This window comes from Caloenas nicobarica, chromosome 7, assembly GCF_036013445.1.
Source record: "Caloenas nicobarica isolate bCalNic1 chromosome 7, bCalNic1.hap1, whole genome shotgun sequence".
NCBI classification, from domain to species: domain Eukaryota; kingdom Metazoa; phylum Chordata; class Aves; order Columbiformes; family Columbidae; genus Caloenas; species Caloenas nicobarica.
In genome coordinates, this window is record NC_088251.1 from 4,998,540 (window position 1) to 5,021,271 (window position 22,732).

The 22,732-nt window shown below is 36.9% G+C and overlaps 1 protein-coding gene across 6 annotated transcripts in view; it reads right to left on the reverse strand.

Annotated features, from left to right (window-relative positions):
• Positions 1–1,838: 1,838 nt before the first annotated feature.
• The window catches only part of PLEKHA1 (pleckstrin homology domain containing A1), a 37,225-nt gene continuing 16,331 nt past the window's right edge, over positions 1,839–22,732 (reverse strand). For 2 of the 6 annotated variants that reach the window (XM_065639342.1, XM_065639344.1), the window contains exons 3-13: positions 21,738–21,794; positions 20,158–20,203; positions 17,983–18,080; positions 15,611–15,742; positions 14,100–14,243; positions 13,051–13,119; positions 9,795–9,859; positions 8,972–9,035; positions 7,680–7,769; positions 6,491–6,565; positions 1,839–4,333 (exon numbers count right to left, since the gene is read on the reverse strand). In XM_065639342.1, the coding sequence (XP_065495414.1) occupies positions 4,004–4,333; positions 6,491–6,565; positions 7,680–7,769; positions 8,972–9,035; positions 9,795–9,859; positions 13,051–13,119; positions 14,100–14,243; positions 15,611–15,742; positions 17,983–18,080; positions 20,158–20,203; positions 21,738–21,794 (1,170 nt within the window). In that variant the 3' untranslated portion in view covers positions 1,839–4,003. Of the gene's footprint in view, positions 4,334–6,460; positions 6,566–7,679; positions 7,770–8,971; positions 9,036–9,794; positions 9,860–13,050; positions 13,120–14,099; positions 14,244–15,610; positions 15,743–17,982; positions 18,081–20,157; positions 20,204–21,737; positions 21,795–22,732 lie in introns of all 6 variants that reach the window. The other 4 variants (XM_065639347.1, XM_065639346.1, XM_065639348.1 and 1 more) reach the window with 4 other exon arrangements.

The window sequence follows — 22,732 nt, forward strand, 5'->3', positions numbered from 1 at the left end:
CTGAGTAAACCAGTGACAACGACTGGAGTTTCCAAATTAATTTTTAAAGTTTAAAAACGTACTTAAACACCTGACTTGCATCGTTTTTAAAGCTGGAGCCTGACCTCCAGGTGGTGCTGACATCCTGTTATTCCATGAGGTCAATGCACATGCCAATGTATTAAGTTCTATCCTGGACCATCACCCTTTGGCTGTTACGTTCAGGTGTGTTGACTGCAGCTTTAGCAGTGAAATCTTTGCAAATTTCTTGTTGTAATATGGTGGGTTTAAGTCTATAGCCATAAAGAATAACTTGATTCCCTCTACAGTAAAGGGGCAACAGCAAGTACATAGTAAACGAAAACATGCAAGACAGCACGTAGTGAGACAGAGCACAGAGTCATTTCAGGGACCACAGTTCAGGTCTCAATAGGCTGTGAAAAATAACTTCTGATTTTTATGAAAACAATTAGATGGTAAAAAGGCTGAAAGCTAAAGAGCAGAGATGCACGCAATACGAGAGATGAATCAGAAATAGCATTTTAAGCTCCTTTAAATGAGTTTGAGTTGCAGCCAGTAATTGCATTTTATTCTGTTATTTATTACTAGGAAGAATAAACTGTATTGCTCTACATGGATTAGAATCATAGAATGGTTTGGGTTGAAGGGACCTTCAAAGCTCATCCAGCGCCACCCCTGCCATGAGCAGGGACATCTGCACCAGCTCAGGTTGCTCAGAGCCCCGTCCAGCCTGGCCTGGGATGTCTCCAGGGATGGTTCAGCCACCACCTCTCTGGCCAGCATGGGCCAGGCTCTCACCACCCTCATGGGGAAGAATTTCTTTGTTATATTTAAGCTAAATCTCCTCTCAGTTTAAAGCCATTAGCCCTTGTCCTACCACTACATGCTCTTGTAAAAAGTCCCTCTCCAGCTTTCTGGTAGGCTCCCTTTAGGTACGGAAAGGCTGCAATAAGGTCTCCCTGGAGCTTCTCTTCTCCAGGCTGAACACCCCAACTCTCTCAGCCTGAGCTCCCAGCAGAGCTGCTCCAGCCCTCTGAGCATCTTGGTGGCTTCTCTGGACTTGCTCCAACAGGCCCATGTTCCTCTTATGCTCTAGAGCTGGACACAGCATTGCAAGGGGGTCTCAGCAGAGCTGAGGAGCAGAATCACCCCCCTCGACCTGCTGGCTGCGTTGCTGGGTCATGTCCAACCTTTCATCCACCAGCACCCTCAAGTCCTTCTCACCAGGGCTGCTCTCCATCCCTTTATCCCCCAGCCTGGATTGATACCAGGAGTTGACCTGACCCAGGGTAGGACCTCGAGCTTGTACCGCTTTACAAAAGGGAAAAACGGACCTGAGAGATGCAGCCGCTCAAGTGTGGTCACACAGCTGCACAAAGTGAGGTGCTTCCAGATGTCACAGGTGCCATTATTTCAGGAAAGCATTTCTGAGAGAGAAACTTTGTTATGCAACTGTGGAATGCTAGAAAAATGCATGTTACATTGTGTTTTGTTTTGCTTTTTTTTCCCCCCTACAGACAGGGCCCAAGTGTTTCTGAATGGTTAACCTGGCATCCCTATGCATCATCTCTTCCCTTCCACTGATAAGAAACCTGATCGACTTCCCTTGCGTAACACATAAAAATTCCACAGAAGGAACAAAGCACGATTAAAGAAAAACAGTTCATTCTGTTCAATTTCTTTCTCAGACTACACGACCTGATCAGATTTGAAAACTAAAAGACATTATAGCTAGATAAGAGATAATCCAACCTCTTACATGGTAAAAAGGAATATATTGTTCTGATAAAATATTTAACATGGTGCAAGGAAACACAGTCAGGTCTTAAGTTACCCAAACTGATTTATTGACAATTTAAATGTGACATATTTACAGCACTGTTTCTAAAATAATTTAACAATTTTCATAGATTTATAAAAGTACTGATAAATAGGAGACCCTGACAATTACCAACCACAAATATTTCCCTATGCTACCGAACTACAACAGTAGTTCTCTTCTTTTCTTTTTTTTTTTTCTTTTTCCTCTTTTTGTAAGTCCCATAATGGAGCTGTGTTACCTCCACCCAATGTGTAAAATTGCCAATACCAAAATATAATAAAATGAACATGCAGTGTGAAAGCTGTACCAGAGAAGTGATTTCAGATGTTAAACTACAGTAAAAATATTTCAATGCCAAGTGTCTTCCACACAGAATGTACTTGTGAAAAAATAAGCTTTTAAAGAGCTATTGTTTTACCTTTATAGAAGTTAAAACCTACAATACTAGTTCAGACATTTACAGTAACTTCCAATTCTGTGCTAGTTTTCACATGTATCTAAAGAGTCAAACAAACCCAGTATTTTACAAACACCACTGCCCTGACACAGCAGTTAGTTAGCTTATGGATAAAAAAAGAGAAGGTGCTGATAAAATTTAAGGTTTTGAAGTTAGATTATGTGTCATCCTTGTGTAACACCAATTATTCTATCCTTGGATCAACAAATGGTCGTGGTAAAGCCATCCACATCTCAAGCAGGAGGTCAGTTTGGAAGCTGGAGAGAAGATGGACCCGCATGATATGTATCTGAGGGTACAGGAGACCAAAAAAAGTCATCGCAAAGCTGGACAATCTGAATCACAATAAGCAGCAGCATGAGATATTTGTGGGGTGTTGATTAAAGCCAACGTTTTTCAGAACTGATAAAAACTACAATGCTCAATCTGCTCCAATACTTGAAATGTAAAGGTTCTTTTCATTTGCATCACTGAAACCCCGTAACACATTGTACACAAACAACAAATACTTTTTTCTAAAAAAAAATATTGCACAGCTAGTAGGTGCAATACCAGAACACTGGTATCCCTAGCATAAGATTTCTATCTTAAATAGCTGTTTTGAACTACTCTATTCAGAGCAACTCCAAGCCGATGTTCAAAACCATTAAGAATGGTTTGTGTACATAACTAATCCAAAAGTGTTTTGACAAGGTGAGAAAGAAAAAAAAACCACAGGCACTTAAGATTATTAGTGCACCAAAAGTCATAGGCCACAACTGCATGACTAAGAACAGTTTGGTACCAATAAGTACAAAACTAAACGAGATCTTCCACTGATCAATACAGAAACAAGAACTGTTCACAAAGCACTGAGAAAACCATTCTCAAAACAGTTACCAAACGATACGTTTAGACATTTAAGAAAAATAATTGCTGCAAAGCCTAATGTAACACAATATAAACCCTACTTAGTTCAAAAGATCTAAAGTGTCCAAATTCAAAAGTCCAATTTCTCTTCTCCACCCTCCAAAACCACCACTACATGCAGTCCATTAAAATCCAAATGTGCAAAAAGTTAGAACCCACCTTTAGGAGTGCATCAAAAATAGGCTGACTATTCAAAATATTATTTTAGTGGAAATTTTACAGCACCATAATTAGAATTCCAAGGGAGTTCAGAATTCTTGTTCTGATAACAAATCAGTTGACACTGTTGATCCTAAAGAACAGAAGAAACATTTTGTGCATTTCCTGGTATCTGGAAGTCATGGAGAGAAACAATTCTCATCTATGCCTAAAATCTTACTGTAGTTCAAATTGAAATTAAATAATCACATTTGTTGGCAATAAGTTCTCCACAATATAGCATTAGTTGTAAATTGAGTAAATTTGCCAGATTAGGAATGAAAAGTTGCTGGTACCTTGCTTACTTGCAGATGTACTTTTTTGGTTCTGTCTTTTTTTTTTTGCAGTTTGGCCCCTCCCTAGTAAGTGATTTACTATCAGCCTTTGAGAAAAGGCGTAAGGTCCATTTCTGACCTTCCGCTGAAAGGCAAAACACAAACACATTATACATACACACATGTGCACAGAACCACACACACGTGTGTGTGTATATATATATATAAAATCAGTATTGGTTTTTCTTTTGTTCTCATTTCCTATAATTTTCTTTGGTTAAAAGTCCGAACAAGGAAATTAGAGGACCGAACAAATGGATCATTCTCCAAACTCTTCCACCACTACACATCGCTAACTGGAAGGCTTGCATCATCCAGATCCACAAGGCCAGGATCCTGTTCCTGAGTGCCATTTTTACTTCGGGGTTCCGAGAGGCCCCGTTCAGTCACTTTGGAAGCTGATTCTCTTGGAGCGACAACCTGGATCTTGTAGCTCCCTGGCTTGGCCTTGGTAAAAGACTCGTGAAATCCTCGCTTCTCCAAGGCAGGGTATTTGGCGTGAGGGTTTGGGACCAGAGGGCTGCCGTGAGCGGCTGTGGAATGTGAGGCGGCTGGGGCTGGGACGGCAGAACGGAGAGCGTGGTTGGGTTCGGAAGAAGACTCGGGATGCTCCTGGAAAAGAAGAGCACATGTCAAGTGAAGCCGTCATTGGAAAGATGCAGTTGCAGATTTCACTCTCAGAAAAAAAAACAAAACAAAAAACCAAAAAAACCCACCAAAACAAGACAGAAAATACACAAAGCGAAGCATCAGCCACAGCAGCAGGAGGCAGGTGCTTTCTCAAGGCGGTGTTATTAAATGTGAGCTTACAGCACTATGTGACAGCAGCATCAGTTTCTTTATTTGAAGAAATTAAATTTCTCAAATCAACCTCAGCAGCTCTTTAGACTTCATAATATAATCCAGCAAACTGAGGCTTTGCCTTTTACTAAGATGTTAAATAACCTTTTGAAGATACACGCTTAAAGTCCATTGAAAGTGACATCTTTCCAAGAGAAAAATGTATTTAAACATATTAATATACGTCAGGCACTCATATCCTAAGTCCTGAAGCAATAATGCATATTTTACTGTTCCCTCTTCTTGGGGTACCAATCTCCCCAATTTGTTCCAGGGACCAAACAAAAACAATAACTATTTTATGCTATCAAGGCTGTATAACAATATTAATGCACCTAGAAAAGAAACTGATCTTTAAGCTATTCCTTCTAATTGTCAAGTTACTTTCTGTTGTTTATTACTCTTAACTGCCATTCTGTTGACTTTATATATAACTTTATTAGATTGATAATGTGAGAATTATCTTCCATCATTTACTTGTTGTTAGAAACAAGCTCCTAGACTACCTAGGAATGATTTAGATGTCTAGAGCATAGTTTAGACGCCCTAGGATATCCTGCCCTACCTACAGCTGTATCTCCAGAATAAAAAATTCCTCAGATTCTGCATCGTATCTACAATATCTCAAATACCCAGGGATATCTAAACCAGTGCTGGCTACGGTGTTAAGTGATGCGATCAAAACGATGTGCGACGATACAGCGAGCACGTCCCTCCGGCTGCGTTACGAGCTGCTGCCGCTTCTGCTGTCACCAGGGTCGGTACAGGAGCCAAAGGGGTTTGTCACCCCACATGTGCACACGCATCAAGTTGCTTTCCAAGCACATTTGCTAGCAAAAAAAAACCCCACCACACCACAGGTGTGTGTCCAAGAGGCAAATATACATCCTAAATGAAATACTGATTTTTTCACAGCAGTTTTCCAAGTTTCTCTTTGAATGCTATCACATGAATTAATGAATTTAATCATAATGGATTCTGCCAAGTACTACTGTATGTCTTTTAATAAATTGACTAATATTACTGGGTGAAGGAGCTGTGCAACTCTTTTTGGACTTCAGTTTTGCATTCAATTTCAGTTAAGTATTTCACATTATTTACTTTGCCTTATTTCATACCTGACTTGATACTCCACTTTAAGAAAACACATTTGCTTTAGAACATACAATTCAGTGATTTACCTACTATTCTTCTTATTGCTACCTTCAGTACAACAAATAGGCCAAAAGTAAGGGATATCAGGACAAGCTCTCTATAATAATCTTTTTGCTAAATTGAACTGAAGGATACTCAGATTTTACTATCCACACTGACTGTAATTTCACAGTTAAGAGACTACGCCGCTGCGTTACTCCTGAGGTGTTCTGCTTGGAACAGCGTACCCATTAGACATTATAATGCTTCTACGCTTAAACTAATAATGTCATGCAGAGACTTATAAGCCATGCAAATCAGGCTACAATATCATCCTGCCAATTACTAGAGTTAAAACGTGCATTTTTTTGTGTGCACGCATCTGTATTAGTTTGTGGGTAGCTTAAATTTAATTTTGCTTTTGCGCAGTTTCAAAAAAATGTAAAGTAAAATGGAAATATGAACTCTCATGCAAATTAGTTTTAATACTTTCCTATCAAAACGACATCGCATAACTTACATTTATATATACAGTACTCTCTGAAATACAAATAGATGTTTTTGCCATGTTTAATTTCCAATTGTTTTAAAAGTAAGAAAAAAACCAGTGCAAGCCTGTAAGTGGATGATATCATTTATGAGTTAGTTTTCAGTAATGGTAATGAAAACAGGTAGCATTATTTTTAGGGTTTTTTTTATAGTGCAAATTAGTCTCTAGTCCTAGCCCTCTGTTAAGAAGGCAAGTTTACATGAGAGCCCACATACGTGCTGCATTCACCAGTTCTTGATGTATACCTCGGTATACAAGGATTCGACAGCCTTCTGGCCTGCCGCATCTGGAACACAGTGCAAAGCTAAGATTAGAGTAACCTATACTTGGGGAAAGAAGAGAAGAGAGGAAAAAAGAAAGAAGTGATGCAGACAGTAATAGCTGGATCGCTCAGTTAGCCCCACAAAAAAAAAAAAGGCATACATAAAGGAAAAAAGTTATCTGCATATTTTCATTCCCCCAAAAACAAACAAAATTTATGATAGGAAGTTTAAAATAAAAGCATGAAGCAGCTCCCAGCTGCAAAAAAAAAAATAATTGAGAGCTTAGATTGAATTAACGGAAATACAATATCAATGCAAATATTAAACAAAAGCCAGATTTAAATGATTTGATTTCAGATAATGGGGGTAATGATATATTCAGCTTAATATAAAACATCCCATAGCCAGCAAGTGAAAACCAGAGCTTGCAACATCTGAACTGTAAAGTATTCCATTGGTTAAATGTGGAGATAGCTGGAGACACTGTGACACTATAGTGACCTTCACGACGTTTCATAAGTTATTGTACTTTGTACTGAACACCTCATACAGTTTAAAAGCAAATATGTCCGGAATGCTGGCACCCACACGGCTTCACAAATATTAAGACTTGTCACAGTTCAGTGTTCACGCTCGATGGTGTTCACACTACGTTTTCAACAGCAAACACTAACTCATGCGAGCAGATATGTCTCAGAGAAGTTACTTTAAACTTGAATCTGTATCTGCATATACAATAAACTATCGACAATAGAGAATGACAATTCAGTAGTGAGAGTTGTTAAAAACAAATTAGGATATTGTCATTTGATTGCAAAATTCAGCAATCAGCAGAAACACCTCGCAGGAGTTGGAAAGCTTCTATTTTCCTTTCAGACTAGCAGTTGTGACAAAGATCATACTGAACTTAGACTTTTTTCTAGGTTAGCACTTACATTATCTACGTGTTCAAGACAACGCACATAAAGTTAGCTACTGGTAAGACTAAGATAAGTGCTCAATTAAAAAAAAACCAAAATATTTTCTGCCAGTCTGTATTCAAGTTCATGCAAAGATACCACGTTACTACAGGACACGACAGAGGACAGGCGAAAGGAAAAACAACTACAACTTCATGTGCACAAGTGAACACCAACTAATCATATTTTTTCTGAGGTTCAGAATAACATACGGAAGCTGCTGATCTTCCAGGTCCCCGTTGTGCTACAATGGCCCCAGAAATTGCTTTTATCCAACTGTGCATGTCTTCTGGACTGTCCGCCTGGATCAAACAACATTAATTATACTCAACATCATCAGCTCTCAACTTTCCCAGTGTCCTGAGCATCTGCATTGAAATGACAGCCTCACCCTCCTTTACGAGTCTGTTATTTAAAGCTACTTAACTCAGACATTTCTTAAAGTCTTGCCCTGAATTTACTATATGTATATAGTTATATAAAATAATAAGTAGGTATTTTTATACTATTTGCACATTCCAGACTCAAATTTTTACTTTAAGCAAACAAAAATATTAAAGTGCCTACAGAAATTCTTACAGTAGATCTGCTGATTCCACTTAAGATTTGAAGAGTGACACAACTTCCGTACTTTTCAGTCACTGTTGCACTTCTGTGGGGTATTTACTGACTAGTCACAGTAAAATAAAAATCAGTTTCCATTGGGGGCCAGCTGTACATTTACTTAGAACAACAGTGCAAAAGACGCAATAGATTAACAGTGAATAAATACAGATCTGTGATAAAGACAGACAAAAAGCTAAACCTATCCCAGAATTTAGTTGCAACTTTATTAAACAAGTACATCCAGCCAGCAAGAAACATCTGCAACGTCAATTATATTCGACTAATAGGACAGCTCATAACTCAGCATCTGGCACCACTACCTGTATTAAACTAATTGGGCCTTTCTCATCCTACAAGAGCAACTCAATTATTTCCAGTACTACAAGTATCACATTCCCAAACAGCTGGGAAAAGCAAAGTCTTTGTGATTTGTATTATATCCAAACATTTAGAAGGTGATGTGGTAAGGATGCAGTGATTAAAGTGCATCTGGATACATATTACCAAATCAGTACTGAAATCTAAATGTTGCTGTGCTTTAGTAGATATTTATTGTGACAAGTAACTTGAATCTCAGAACCCAATTACTATACATAAAAATTCAGTACTTCAAAATAAAAAGATTCAATATATTGAGTAGAACCTACAGAGTCTAAAGACCTGAGTACCAGCCAAATCACATTAGGATTTATTGTTTATTATTTTCATACACTACTAACATAACACTTGCTGTTACCGCATATATTTCTTTATTTCAGAAAGATGCATATAAGATCACATTCCCTCTGAAAATCACAGTATAGTTAAATACAACTACAAAAGCAAAATAGCAGCTCTTCTTTGCTTTGACTATGGCAGTCTCTTGGTTTTGCCCAAAGTTCAAAAAACCATAAATTACCTGTACATAAAAGGTTCGAGAAGTTGTTACAATTTCAAAGAGATTGTCTCTCATCATTATATCACTGTAAATGAAACACAAAAGTACTTCAACAGCAAGTACAACCTTCCCACTTTATTTTAAAAAGACTCTAGGATGTGCAGACCTTTGCATTTCTGTATCACTCTGCTGTTGTTTTTTTGGTAAACACCAGGTAGAAAAAGAAAACCAGCACCTCTTCCTCATTGTAGTGTTAAGACTCTTTAGTTTATCAGTGACAGGCATGCTGCTATGTCTATTTTTAATTGGAACATTCTAAACCATATCAAGTTTAAAAATTATTATTGCTCTAGTAAAACGTCTAAAATTTCGTATTTATATTTTGTTACGACTTTGTAAAGTAATGGCCCTAAACAGTAGCCTGCTAGAAAAAAAAAAAATTAATGTCTAGCGTAACTACTACAAAGGCAATTCATTCCTTACTATATTGCCATTTCGTGGAAGGGAAAGAGCAGGAGAGAGTGTTCTCATCTGAATTCAGACACTGAACATAAGGTAATGTTCTCTAAAGGCTTAGAGACTCTATAAGTAGACTAGAGACTCCTAAAATTGCTGCCTCAGACCAGGCAGCACCCATCCATCTCTAATTCATGATTGCATATTATTCCTTTGTTCCACCCTTGTCCAGTGCATTTCCATTCTACCCAATGTTACAAGTTTGAAACACACTAAATACAGAAAGCTCAAAACCAGCTTTATGCACAAAAGTTCTCCGCTGCTTCCCATGAGCAGCCTGGCCGTGACAAGGCAGCGCATCCCATGGAACAGCATCAGCGCTTCTCACCTTTGTTTGCATTCCTGAACTTTATGGACCTCCTTTAGTGGTATAACTCTGAGAGGTTCCTTTTCCTGAAAAAAAATACAAAAATAATTCAGTAGAGTATATCTAACGACTGGAATACAGTGAGGAAGCCAGAGGCCAGGACAGCTGACAGCAGCAGACTTGCATAAATGAGACTTTTGAAGCAGCCAGTTATGCAAAATGTGATGTCAACCAAAATTACATTTGCTTTTTGTAAGTATTGAACCAACCATGGCACTTGCAATGAAGAGGAGGACAAATCAAGAATTAAAAAACCCCAAAACATACATTCACCTTACCATAATGGAGACAACCACCCATGTCCTTTTCCCCAAACCAGATCAGAAAATTAAATCTGGCCTCAGGCAGTTTATTTCAGTAAAACCGCTCTTATATTCATTTACTATGAAATGTTACAATACAAGGTGTTTTGTTAATTGTACTGCACAGCATGACTTCAAATAAAATTAATTGTATCCTATACTCAATACAATTAAAAATGTGAAGAAATCAATCATACCAAAACTTGTAAAAGAGCAATTATTCTTAAAGCATATGAAAATCCTGCTACCGTAACAAAACCAAGCGTTACAATTCTGTCAAAGTTTCACACAACAGGAAAAACGTGAGAACATTCGAACAGAAATACTTTGTTTTGCCACGACAGCGTAATGTCATACAGAGTTCTTTTCCCATGGTTGTCGCAGTAAAACACAACTTATTTTACCTCTCGATGTGTTTTCTTTAGGCAATATTACAATGGGCTACTTCAGTTGGCTTCAGCTTATAGACGAAACACAAGTTGCCAGGTCTGGAATGATTGTTTTCTCTATAATTTCTATTACGTATACTTAAGAGATTTATGTTGTTACAGCAAACAGCGAATGTCACTCAAATATCACCATCCTCAAATGATAGCTTTCATTAGATCACTTTATAGCAGATCACATAGACAGATTTTAAAACTTGATATTTTCAGTTATTTTGCTTCTCTCTTCCTACCTTCACTCATCCATCACAACAGTTTTCAAAGTAATACATCAAATGTCACCTGCAAGACCGTCCCTAGAATACAGACGCCCATTGCAGGGAAGATCTCAGCTCAGAAATGATAGTTTTCCAAATCTGATATTGCCTGTATTCCACTATGCTCCACCTGAAGACTGACCCTGACCCATCCTCCAACCGAAAAGAGGAGATCATTAAGGGAGGGTGGGGACGGGACATCAAACCACCACAACGAAAAAGAAATCCCCAGAATCTATACATTTTTCAACTAAAAAACCCCAACAAACCAACAACAACCAAACACAAACCCCCAAACAAACAAACACACACAAAAAATTTTTTACATTTTTGAGAGCAGACAACTTGGATATATTTCTACAGATGCAAAAGATATCCAGTAAGAGCCACATGAAGTACTGGTGAGCAGGCTGGCTGCCCAGACAAACCAACTTCAAGCAAGATCCACACTTGACTGATGACTGGGACTACTGGGAACTGAAATCCACCAGAAAGAAGTTTTCCAGAATTAGAAATTTGATGCTGCACTGGCTGAATACAACCTCCACGCTACAGCCTTCTTAACCGCAAAGGCACAAAAAACAATTGCTTTTCAATTTTTTCTCCTTTGTGTTACTCTCGTTAGGAACAGGAGATGATTTGGGATGGGGGGAATCCCATGCTTTGCTGCAAGAAATCATTTGCCACTTGAAATCTTCCAAAGAAAGCACTTTACCCTTTTTGTGTTTGTAGGAGATAAATAAAATCTGATGGGTATATGATTAAATTGTTGCAGGTGTTTTCTTCTTGGTAGATTGTGCTGTGTGAAAATTTTGCCCTTCCCACTACAGAGTGAAGTGTCTCCAACACGTGTGTTTCAGACAAGGCAGATCCTAAGTGTTTAAAAAACCATGTGAAACGTCATTATCATGATTAGGTTTCCTAACCATCGAATTCTCTGATTAGCCACTATAGTCCAATAAAAGGACACTATACTATCTATCTATTCAGTACTATCTATTCAGAAGAGGGATTACTCTCTCAAAATGGAAAAAAACCCAAACGATTTCAGTCAAAATTGTGAAGCAGGATCTAATTTGCTGTTGTCTGACAGTTGGTCAGTCCAGTACCTTCCTCACACTGCAGCAGGGGATGAGCCCAAAGAACAGAAGGCACTAAAAGAGTTTAAATTGCTCATTTTAAATAAACTGGAAAGGAGCATGACGGAACACAAAAAGTGGATGCATTTCTATCAGCTTTCTAGTATACTCTCTCACAGTACAATTCTTCAATGAGTTAGAATTTACTTGTGAGCAATCTGCACTCAGATTTTATTTTAAAATGAAAATAGAGGGTTTATTAGAAGCAATGTGTAAGAATTGTGTTACGCTGACAGTTTAACAAAGACAATGACGCAAGATCAAACTCTGGCTACTGTTGTATTCCCTCACTAAAAGGAAAGCAAAAGTTTTCTTCAGAAACAGCCTGAAATTTGGCTTCTTGACATTTTGCATCTCACAGTGGGCCTGTAAACTCAATTTTCCTTGATTTATAATACTCTACAACTCAGAATTTGTTCCTCGTGTGCAGATGTTCTCATGTTTACTAAGTGTGGGATTCCTTTTTGGGGAAAACAGACTGTCCCCAGTACCAGCCACTTCATTTGTAAATGAAGCCTGAAGGCACTTAACATTTGGTCAAAATTGGTCAAAAGGTTCAAGAGCGATAAGTAGGGAAGAAAGATCACAAACCCAAAACAAACAAAGTGTTGCTTCTGAGCAGCACAATTCTTTGCCTGCCGTGGCTGCCCTGGTAAAAGAAGCTTGTGGGGAAAGATCTCATCATTTATATGATAAAACACCTCATAATCCTAACTTTAAATTAAGAATTATAAGACTACAGTTTTGTCTCGCCACATAATGATCAGCTGTTTGAAAACCATAATTAATTATACGTGAGTACAAGGTGACATAAGATACTAGTACAAAAATCAGGGTTATTGCAGAACATATCCTATTACTGTTCTTCAGTGCCATAGAGACAGGTTTCCAGAAGACAGATTGATGTCTGACTTAAGTCATCCTATTAATCTTTTGTTCTTCCCAATCCTGAAAAGTTCTTCCAGTACAGAGCTGAGTTGCAGGATCAGCACAGCACATTTTTGAAATACAAGCATACTTCTTTATTTTTTTTCTTTTGCAACTATCACTGGAAAACACACTTGGAAACTTACCAGTTCAGACTTGAAATATCCTATTGTGTTTTCATCTAACTGAAAGTATCTTCTCTTCCAGTTCTTCATCTGTTACAAGAAAAATAAATATTTATATATTTTTATATAAAATACATTTACATCTTCTATTATTTATATACTTAATTATATTTATAATTGTAGTCTATATTTATGATATTGTATAATCCCTATTCATAATTATTAATCTATAAATTTATAAATAAATAGTATGTAATATATAAAAGTTGTGTTGTACATATGTATAGTGCTCCAAAAATAATTCTGCAAGACTCTACCCAATTTTTTTTAAACTGCAAAAATTAAGAATTCTGAAATCTATTTTCTATTATAAGAATTTGTCAATCTCCACTGAAACTATAGCAACTCAGCAGCACAAATACTCCATAAGAAATGTAAAAAGACAGTGCATTAAATGTTTCCTGTTTATTTTTAACAAAAAAATGCATGTTACAAAAAGCAGCTTGATAATCCAAGATGAAATGAGTCTGAGGACCCACGAAACACACTATTCCTGCTTAATCTGAACTATCTGTTCCTTCTTTTCAGAAGGCATCATGTGAATAGTTCCACTTGTGGTAATCAGTCTGACAAGTTGTACAATTCTTCCTCTGAAATGAAAAATTAGCTCTTTTGAAACATTTCAGTGATTTAAACATGCAGACACTGAACTTGTGCCTTAATTTAGATGCTTCTAGTAAGCAAAATAAGAATCTCTGCATAACTGTAGAACAGAAGAACTAGTGACACACACTAACACTAACATGAAAGTCTCTGTGCACATAACTATTTCCTCTCCAAAACATCTCTAGCAACATAATACTGAAGAAAGTCATGAAAAGAAGTAACGCAGACATGAACTATGTGCTACTGGAGGGTAAGTTTTATCTTTAGCCATCATTAATACTGTCAGTAGGGCTAAAGTTACCAGTAATTATGTCCTTTTTTTTTTTTTTAATCATCTACTTGATAACTACCACCTTAGGACCTTTGTTCTTGCTTAATGAATCACATTAATCTTAAATACTTACCACGGCTCCTTGTTTTACACAGTAGCCAGCTTTGATAATAGCATTATCTGGGGGATGCTTAGCAGTAAAATAAGGAAGGTGACTTTGTGACCGTTTCAAATAATTCCTATCACTCCCTTCGCCACACTCACTGATTTCTTCTTTCTAGAAAAAAAAGCAGGAAAGTTCAGAATATTCTCAGTTTTTTTCTAAAAGTCTAAGAATAACTATACTAGTTATAAAAGAAAATAATTGTATCATCCCCTGATCACAAATTCTATTTCCAACTTGATTGAAAGGATAAAATATTTCAACTGATTTCTAGAGACAATTAATGAGACTCTCCAAGGGCTCTAGTTGAGAACTTGCAAGCTCTGTTTATAAATTATAGTAAGAAAGTGCTGAATATTCTCAATGACACTCAATGAATAATGTTACATACCTAAAATCAAGATATATGCATGTATTTAGTGCAAACACATAACATGACTTGAAGTGCAAAACACTAGAGGTGGCTACAAAGACAAAGCTGTTTCTAGGACCACAAGACACATCAGAATTTACCAACTCTTTAAATGCATTTGAGGTGATTTTGTAGAGCTCTTACATGCTCCTTTAGTTATTTCTTTCACACCCAGGGTACCACCAGCCTACTCAGCTGCTCCTCATGTGGAGATCATTCCACATGGGCCAATCATCCCTGAAATCTTTCTCTGAACCTTTCTAGTTTTTAAGATGAGAACAAAACTGGACACTGTAATCAAGGTCTGGTCAAAGGCAGGATTTACTCAGCAACAAAGATGTTTTCTGGTTTGTTCCTCCTTCTTCTAATAAAACTTAATATTTGTGGGTTTTTTTCCTGCACTATCACTGAACAGCAAGATGGTATTTTCTTAGTGCAGCTGTAACTCCTCCCTTTCACCCACGCAGAAATGATTATTCCACAATCTAGTATTTTCTATTAAAACTAAGACTGTTTTTCGCAGAATCCCTTACGTCATGTTTACTTCCACAGAATTTCAATTGCTTATTTTTTCACACACACCATTTCACAAGGCTCTTCTGCAATATTTCGCTCTGCTCTCATCCTCACTACCTCTAATAACATAGTGTATATATTAATCAGCTGACTTAATCATCTCCTTTTTTACCCACTTTTCCTGACAGTTAACAATGCCAAAGTTCTGTCTTTTTAATGCCAACAATTAATTTCACACACAGAAATATGTTTTCAGCATAGTAACTGATATCTGTGGTTAAAAAACCTGATATCTGTGATTAAAAAAAATTAAAAATCAATACTCAAGTAATTCCTTATGGTCTTGTAAAAGTCTTTATAATCTTATATAAAGGGAACAAAAGAGTCAAAACAAAAAACCCACCAGTATCAATATAAGGTACACATCAAAATATAAGTTCTTTGAGGAAGGTGAGAAGCTGACAGTTATATCGCGATACCTAACTTATTCCCACCTGTCAAACAACAAAGCTTCCTCTATCAAACGATACCACACTTGTTTTCAGGGTATTACCTGGGTAGGTGTAATGATAGGAACACCGCCAACAATTTCTGTTCTGTAAGACACTTGCTTCTTTCCACCTGGGCTTTCAGCTTGACGATTTGCATTATCCATTTGACACAAGGGATCAGACTGCTTTGGTACCTGAAAGTGGAATATGATAATTCACGTAAAAAGTTTCATGAAGACCTAAAAAAAGCCCTAATCATTATTCAAGCATTTTTCATTTCTCTTCAGCAGGATCGAACAAATGTTTTCTAATTGTAAAAAGCCAGAAAGAGCTTACATGACAATTTTTTGCAATGGCTACGCTTCAGTTCTCAGAAGAAAACTGGTGCCAATAAAGACATTTCACCAGGTGACTCAATCTAAAAATCAACTCCCAGCTTTGCCGTCAAGTGCTATACTTGATCTTCAAAGAGCACTGCTAATTTGTGGGAAAACTGGTTCATTATTTTTCACTTCCTTTCAGCTTTAGTATAATAATAAGCGCTTTAGACTGGAGACGCCCCAGTGCCTGCAGAGCCAGTCCAGTAAGACCTGACCAGTGTGATATTTGCACTCACGTTCCAATACTTGGCATGAAGATTGCGTGTACTGTCTCCATTAATCGTACAAATATTGCTAAATCCAGTCCAAAATGAGCCTCTTTTGGACCATCATTAACTACTAGATAATTTTCTCAAATGTGGAACTAAAACAATCGAGACACCACAGCAATTTAGTTTCCCCAGTAAGTGTTGTGGTGTAAAATGTTCACTCAAATTTCTGAGTTTGTGCAAGTAAAAATCTGTAGCCTAAGAAATGCACCAATTGGCTACCTAAGACATTTTCTTTTATAATCTCCTGTCACCACTAATATTAATACAGTAAATTTGAAGTGCCTTCAACAAGAAGAGATCAAGAGTCTCTCGCCAAAATACTCTATCCAGCAATTGGCTGGATATTTACACAGGACATCCAAATTCCTTCAGAAAGAAAGGACAGAAAAATCTTCTTTACACAGTGCATTACCGTGCAAGGCTGACACATTCAAAACGTGAAACTGAACCAATTTAGACCAAAAAAGAGATACTTTATAGTCTACTGTGATTCTAGTTCCACTGCCCAGCACTGCTTATTTAAAAAAAAAAAAAATCTTGCAAAGAAGTACAAACAGACCTGAGAGTACCTTCTCATACAAATGCCATTTCAAACAGTACTCATAAATCGGTGCACAATCTGCTAGACTGCAGAGGTTCATAGTTATTGTGAAATTATCAGCACTCGTAATGAATTTTGGAGGATTACAATCTATAGCAAGTAATGCTCATACGAAAATAATTGAGTGATCTTAACAATTTGATTACGTCACTGGCCATACTAAATAACTTCTGAACAGATTGGCAGCTCAAAGGCTTGTTTCTTCAAAGATAAAAATACTAATGATTTCACCAACTATTTAGAATGCAAGTTAAACACATGGTAAACTGCTTTCGAACTAAATTCTGATTGGATGCAATTAATTCTTTCGCTCTATTTCTTGAACTGAAAACAATTCAAGCCTGGTTGTGGTGCATCCTCCTTATGAAAAACCCGAGTGAGAAGTCTTCATGTGGGTTTTTTTTTTTCTTCTCTTCATTTTTTGTTAGTAGTAATGTTTTTATAATTCCAAGGAAAGGCTTACATTAAAATAATGCAAACAACTAATGGAAGCATCCTTATATGACCTAAAAATGAGAAATTTACTGACAACAAATAGGAATGTGCGCACCCATGCTCAAAGCCCCTTCTCTTGTAAGGGTATGTTCTCAAAACAGTTCATGTTATCGCTTCCCCAAAACCAGAGAGAAAACAAAACCAGAACTTCTGCCTCCTGAAAAGATTGAGGTAATACATGAGGTTTTCTATCATGTGATAACAAGCTGTCCTGGTACAAACCAGAAAAGTAATTTAACACTTACCAGAACAATGCATTAATATTTCTTTGAATGGATGTTACTTGAAAATCAGGAGAGCGCCTTGGGAACATGGTATATGTTTGCTCATCATTTTAGTGATACTCTCAGATGTATGTGTAAGTTTTCATTGCTTGCAAGTGTCTTCTGGATATTTCAATTAATATTAAATGTGTATGGTTAATTATAAAATATTAGAAACCATCACATGCTGTAATGAAAGATATTATCACATTTTTGTCCAATTTCCAAAGCAAGAAGTAAAATGAACTCAAGTTTAGGGCGAGTTCTGTAGAGTTTCTCCAAGACTTGGAAAGTCAATCCAAGACTTGCTTGTAGATATAAAAACACTATTCTGGCATAAAAACTGGAGGCAAAGGTTACATTTAAGCACCTTGAGAGAGTCACCGTTTAAAAGAATTGCTAAACATCAACTAAACCACTTACTGTGATTTTGGTAGCTTTGTTCAGAACATTTACCCATTCGACTAGGTCCTGCTGATCATTGGCTTGTAGAAAGTATTTTCTCATCCCTGCATTCATAACTGTTAAAAATGATTACAAAAAGTTAACAACACTGAAATTTAAGAGCAAACGTACTAGCACCATAAAAGGATTTGATTTCAGGTGGAAAATCCAGTTGAAGTATTTAAGTTCTCTGCTGCCCTTCTTTTTAATATGTCATCTTAAGATACACGCATCCACTTGACAAGATTGCTTTATTCTAAAAAAACCCCTCTTTTTCTGTTTCGTACAGAATTTGTTAAATGATTTTTATCACATAGAAATAAAGCCTTGAATTTTGTCAGTTTTCTACAGCCCCACTTCCCTTTTCTCGGTTTCCTCAAGCAACAAAGTTTTATACTTGGGGACTTCTACAATTTCTGCTTTTAATACTCTGACCAGTATTTGTTATCCTTTGCAACAAACTCATTAACATGACTATGATCACCAACTTTTTTCTATTTTTGAAAAACCAGTATTAATTACTGAGGACATCATGCTCAGGATGAAACACTTTATAATAGAATATAAAACTATTTTGCTTTAGTGACTTGGCAGAGAAAGTATATTTTTACTAAGTTTATATATCTACCTAGCAACACCTAGCATACCATTATCCAAAAAGGAAAAACTTATTTCTGCGTAACAGTAAAAATACCATGGCCAGGTATCTCACAAACTCTAAGAACCTATCTTGAAGTTAGTTTTAAAGGTGAACAGTGACTAAAAACTTTCCAGAATTCTGAAGATTGCAGCTCAAGTCTGAACAGATTTCATTACTCTATATCAGGGGTGTCAAACTCATTTTCACCAGGGGCCACATCAGCCTCACAGTTGCCTTCAAAGGGCCAAATGTAATTTTAGGACTATATAAATGTAGGAGTAGTTACATGTATACAGTAAAATGAGTTTGACACCCCTGCTCTATCTGTAACACAACACTTCTTCAGATCATCACTAACAGCAAACACATGTCAAAACCAGATACTTTTAACTCTTCTATCACCTTTCTCCCCAAAGTGGATGGTTTGAAGCAAACATTATTAGATGCAAATGTAAATTCAAAATACAGAACTGTAAAATGAATTGACTGAAACAATAACTCCTGGTATTTAAATAAAAAGACAATAAATACCAATTTTTCCTCTAATGTATCAAAACCACTTTAATAAATCAGAAATATTAAAAGCTTTCAGCCAGCATCTTGGATCAGTACGACTTTTTAGAGCCAACCCACTAACAAGAGCGACTTTACAACTGCTGAAGACAAACCGCTCCACACGTGCGTGTGCAGAGGAATCAGTAGATGGCACTGAAATGACACAGGACGAACCGCTCTGGAATCCCTGAGGCTTCACTCAGAGGTGATTTATCAGCCTGTTCAACACTGCACATGGCAAAGGACACCTTAATAATTGTCATCAAACCTTCAGGCGTTTTCAGTAGCTTCATCTGAGCTAAAATTGTTGCGTGAATGCAGCCATAAAGAATGGTTACTCAAACAGAGCAGAGGACGAGTCCAGTTTCTACACATACTTTTGTAAATGCCAATTGCTCGTCAAAAAAAAATCTGGAATTTTGGTAAATTCTGGAAAAATTACTTGTAAGAAAAATCTAAAAGCTCTACTCAAGTTCAAACAAGTTTAGGTATCAATAAACCTAGAAGGTTTCCCAAGCAAATTATTTTTCTTCAGTGCAGCAACAGAGGCTGAAGTTTAGCACAAGAACATTGCCCGACAGTATTTTTAGACCAATTAAACTAACTCTTTTATCAGTAACACAGATTTAAATAGTTAAATTACTTGTCTTCATAGCTAACAGGCATGCCGTGTTTCTGAAAACAGCCATCGTTTTTGATTAGCTTATTAATGGCCCAAAAATTTCAAACATCTGAAGAACAGCTCTTGCCTACTCCTCATGAAGCTGCAACATGAAAAGCCACAAAAACACCTTATGCAGAAGCCAACATTTCCCTTGTACTAAAGAAGAAAGAGTGAATGTAAGCTATTAAAAAAATACACTACCAGCTGTATCTAGTAACAGAATTGCAGAACATTATCTTTGTTTCAAATTTCTGAAGAATGTATTTGATGCACGTGCGGGCATGCAAGAACTCACCGAAACAGAATTCTGCCTTTGGCCTCAGCTTAGTTGCATCACTAACCTAGTAGGGAAATTAAGATTATAAATATCATTGTGTATATATAAGATACATCAGATATCACATTTTCCCCCTCTTTGAAGCAGCTAAATTTGAAGATTAGCAGCATAGCAAGCTTGTTAGGCATAAACATATATAGATATAACAAAAAATACTATATAAAATTCAGTTCAAGACATGCAGCCTATGGTAAGAACACAGCTTAAGCCATATGCTCCTATTCCTTAAGTTTAAGGATTCATTACCAGATGAATGTTGAAATCTGAAAACATAACGCTTCTACTTTAATTTTAAAGTCACATATCTCAACTGAACTAAAAGTTTATGGACATTTCATACTGTCAAGGACATCAGTCGCATTTTGGTTCGTTTGTACAAAAAGCACAAGAGCCACTTTTCATTAGGAGTCTCTAAAACATCGCAGAGTTGGAGGAGGAGGGCAGGGGTGCCCGATTTGAGAGACATTGCCATTTTTACATTAGGGAGCATTTCTAGCCAGGATGGGGGAGAAGGCAAAGCAGTGTCTCACATCAAAACTTTTTTTTTCCCCAGAAACAAAAAACAACTACTACATAACTAGAACTATGGAAAAATAAGTAGAGCCTCCCCACAGAAGACACACTTGAGCTGCCTTGGAAGGTGCGAAGGCACAGCTGCCCCCCCTGCTCTCTTTAAAAGGGAGATACCAGATTTCAGAATTTTAAGATAACAACTGTGAGGTTGAGGCCAAAGTAAGTACAGAAGGAAACCAGGAGAGACACAAGCGAGTCTCCCCAGACATTTATATAACTGGCATCAATGGTACCTTTTACAGGAATTAAAAATAATAATAATAATAAAAAACCCCACACCACCAAACAAACCAACCAACTAAACAAACCAAAAAACCCCACGCGAACAAACCAAACCCAAACTAAGGAAGGTGGGAAGATGCCGTATGACAACAAGAAAAGCAAAAGAAGGATGAGAAATGAGCAGAAAGAGAAGGTACATTATTTTTTCTCCACTTATGTGTTAATGTCGTATCTGCTATAAATTTAACCATGGAGGTTTCCTTATTCAGAGTTTTCTTTCAGACATGTTTGGAAGCAAGTGTATACAGTCTCATGAACTAAGTACTTCCTTCATTCTCTTGCTGTTCTGTCTTCTGAAGATCATTGCTACCTGAGAACTATCACATTCAAAGACTTATCTTCCACTTCATAAAGGACCTGTCTATTCTTCAAGACTAACTGGAATTCAAATACTCAAAAAGCAGCGAAATATACAGTTCAGAATCATTAATTCTATGCGGTACAAAGAGCTGCCATTTGAAATCACAAATCGAACCTAGACAACACTGTAATTAGTCTGTTCTTATTTTAATCTGATACTACTGAAGTGTTTGTAAACACTTCTCTAAAATTCAGGAGTAGCACACAAGCGAAAAGCATTTTGCAAAATGCTACATAAAAGGCATTTAAAACTGTCTAAAGTTGAGGTCTTCTTGGCAGTTATCACCAAAATTTAGCATCGAGCGTCTTATATATTGTCTTACCTTTGAAATATAGGTAAGTTTAATAACTCCAACAGGGGGAGATCCAGAGGGAAGATTCTGAAACAAATTGCATGTTACAAAGAGAAAATGTTTACACCTAAAAAGCAAATAATTGAACTCCACAAACAAAAAGAAAATCCTACATGTTTTTATAGACAATACACAATGTAGGCTCGAAACAGGATCTAAACTACTTGTTTACTATACACACATCTGTTAACCACCTAAAAACAGAAAGACTGCTAGAAACAATACAAATAGTGATTGTTTCAGGGGTTTATGTATTTTACTAAAGGAAAAAGGATTCTTGCAGGTCTGCATCCAGGAAATCCGGAAAGAGTACTTTTTCCTTAACAGATGTTAGCGTCTTGTGCATTTTGACCAGGGCAGGCGGAAGGGACAAGTGACATTCGGCTGTTATGTCAGATACTTCAAAGGCCATCTCATGTATTTTCCAAAATGGATTGAAAAATCATAGCCTTATTTAATATTAAAGTTATTACAGGGAAAGACCGTGATACATCCTAAAGTTGCAGGTAAGCCTAAGTATCATTACAATCCAAAAAGGAGCTGGTTTTTTTGACATCCTTGCTTAAAACATTAGTCTTAACATTTACATTACTATTCACAAGCAGCCAGTAGCCTAGAAATACAACATTTAAAGAACTGAGCACCACAAAACACGGTTAACTTTTTTATTAACTGTTTCTGCTGAAAGTCTTCCTAATTTTATTCCTTTAAATAAAGCATTGTTTCCCACATACTTTTCTCCATCACAATTTTTACTTTCAAAATGGCCCTTGATGTTACACATCACAACAAGGAGCCTAATGCTACCCAGAGTCAGAGGCACAGACAAATAATTGGTTTATACTCCATTTATACTTCAAAGGAAAGAAGTAGGTTAGGTTTACTATAGCCTGGTAACACTGAAATTTAATTTAAAAAGTCTTTGCATTCTGCCCAAATAAAGAAATTTAAGTTTTACTTGATCA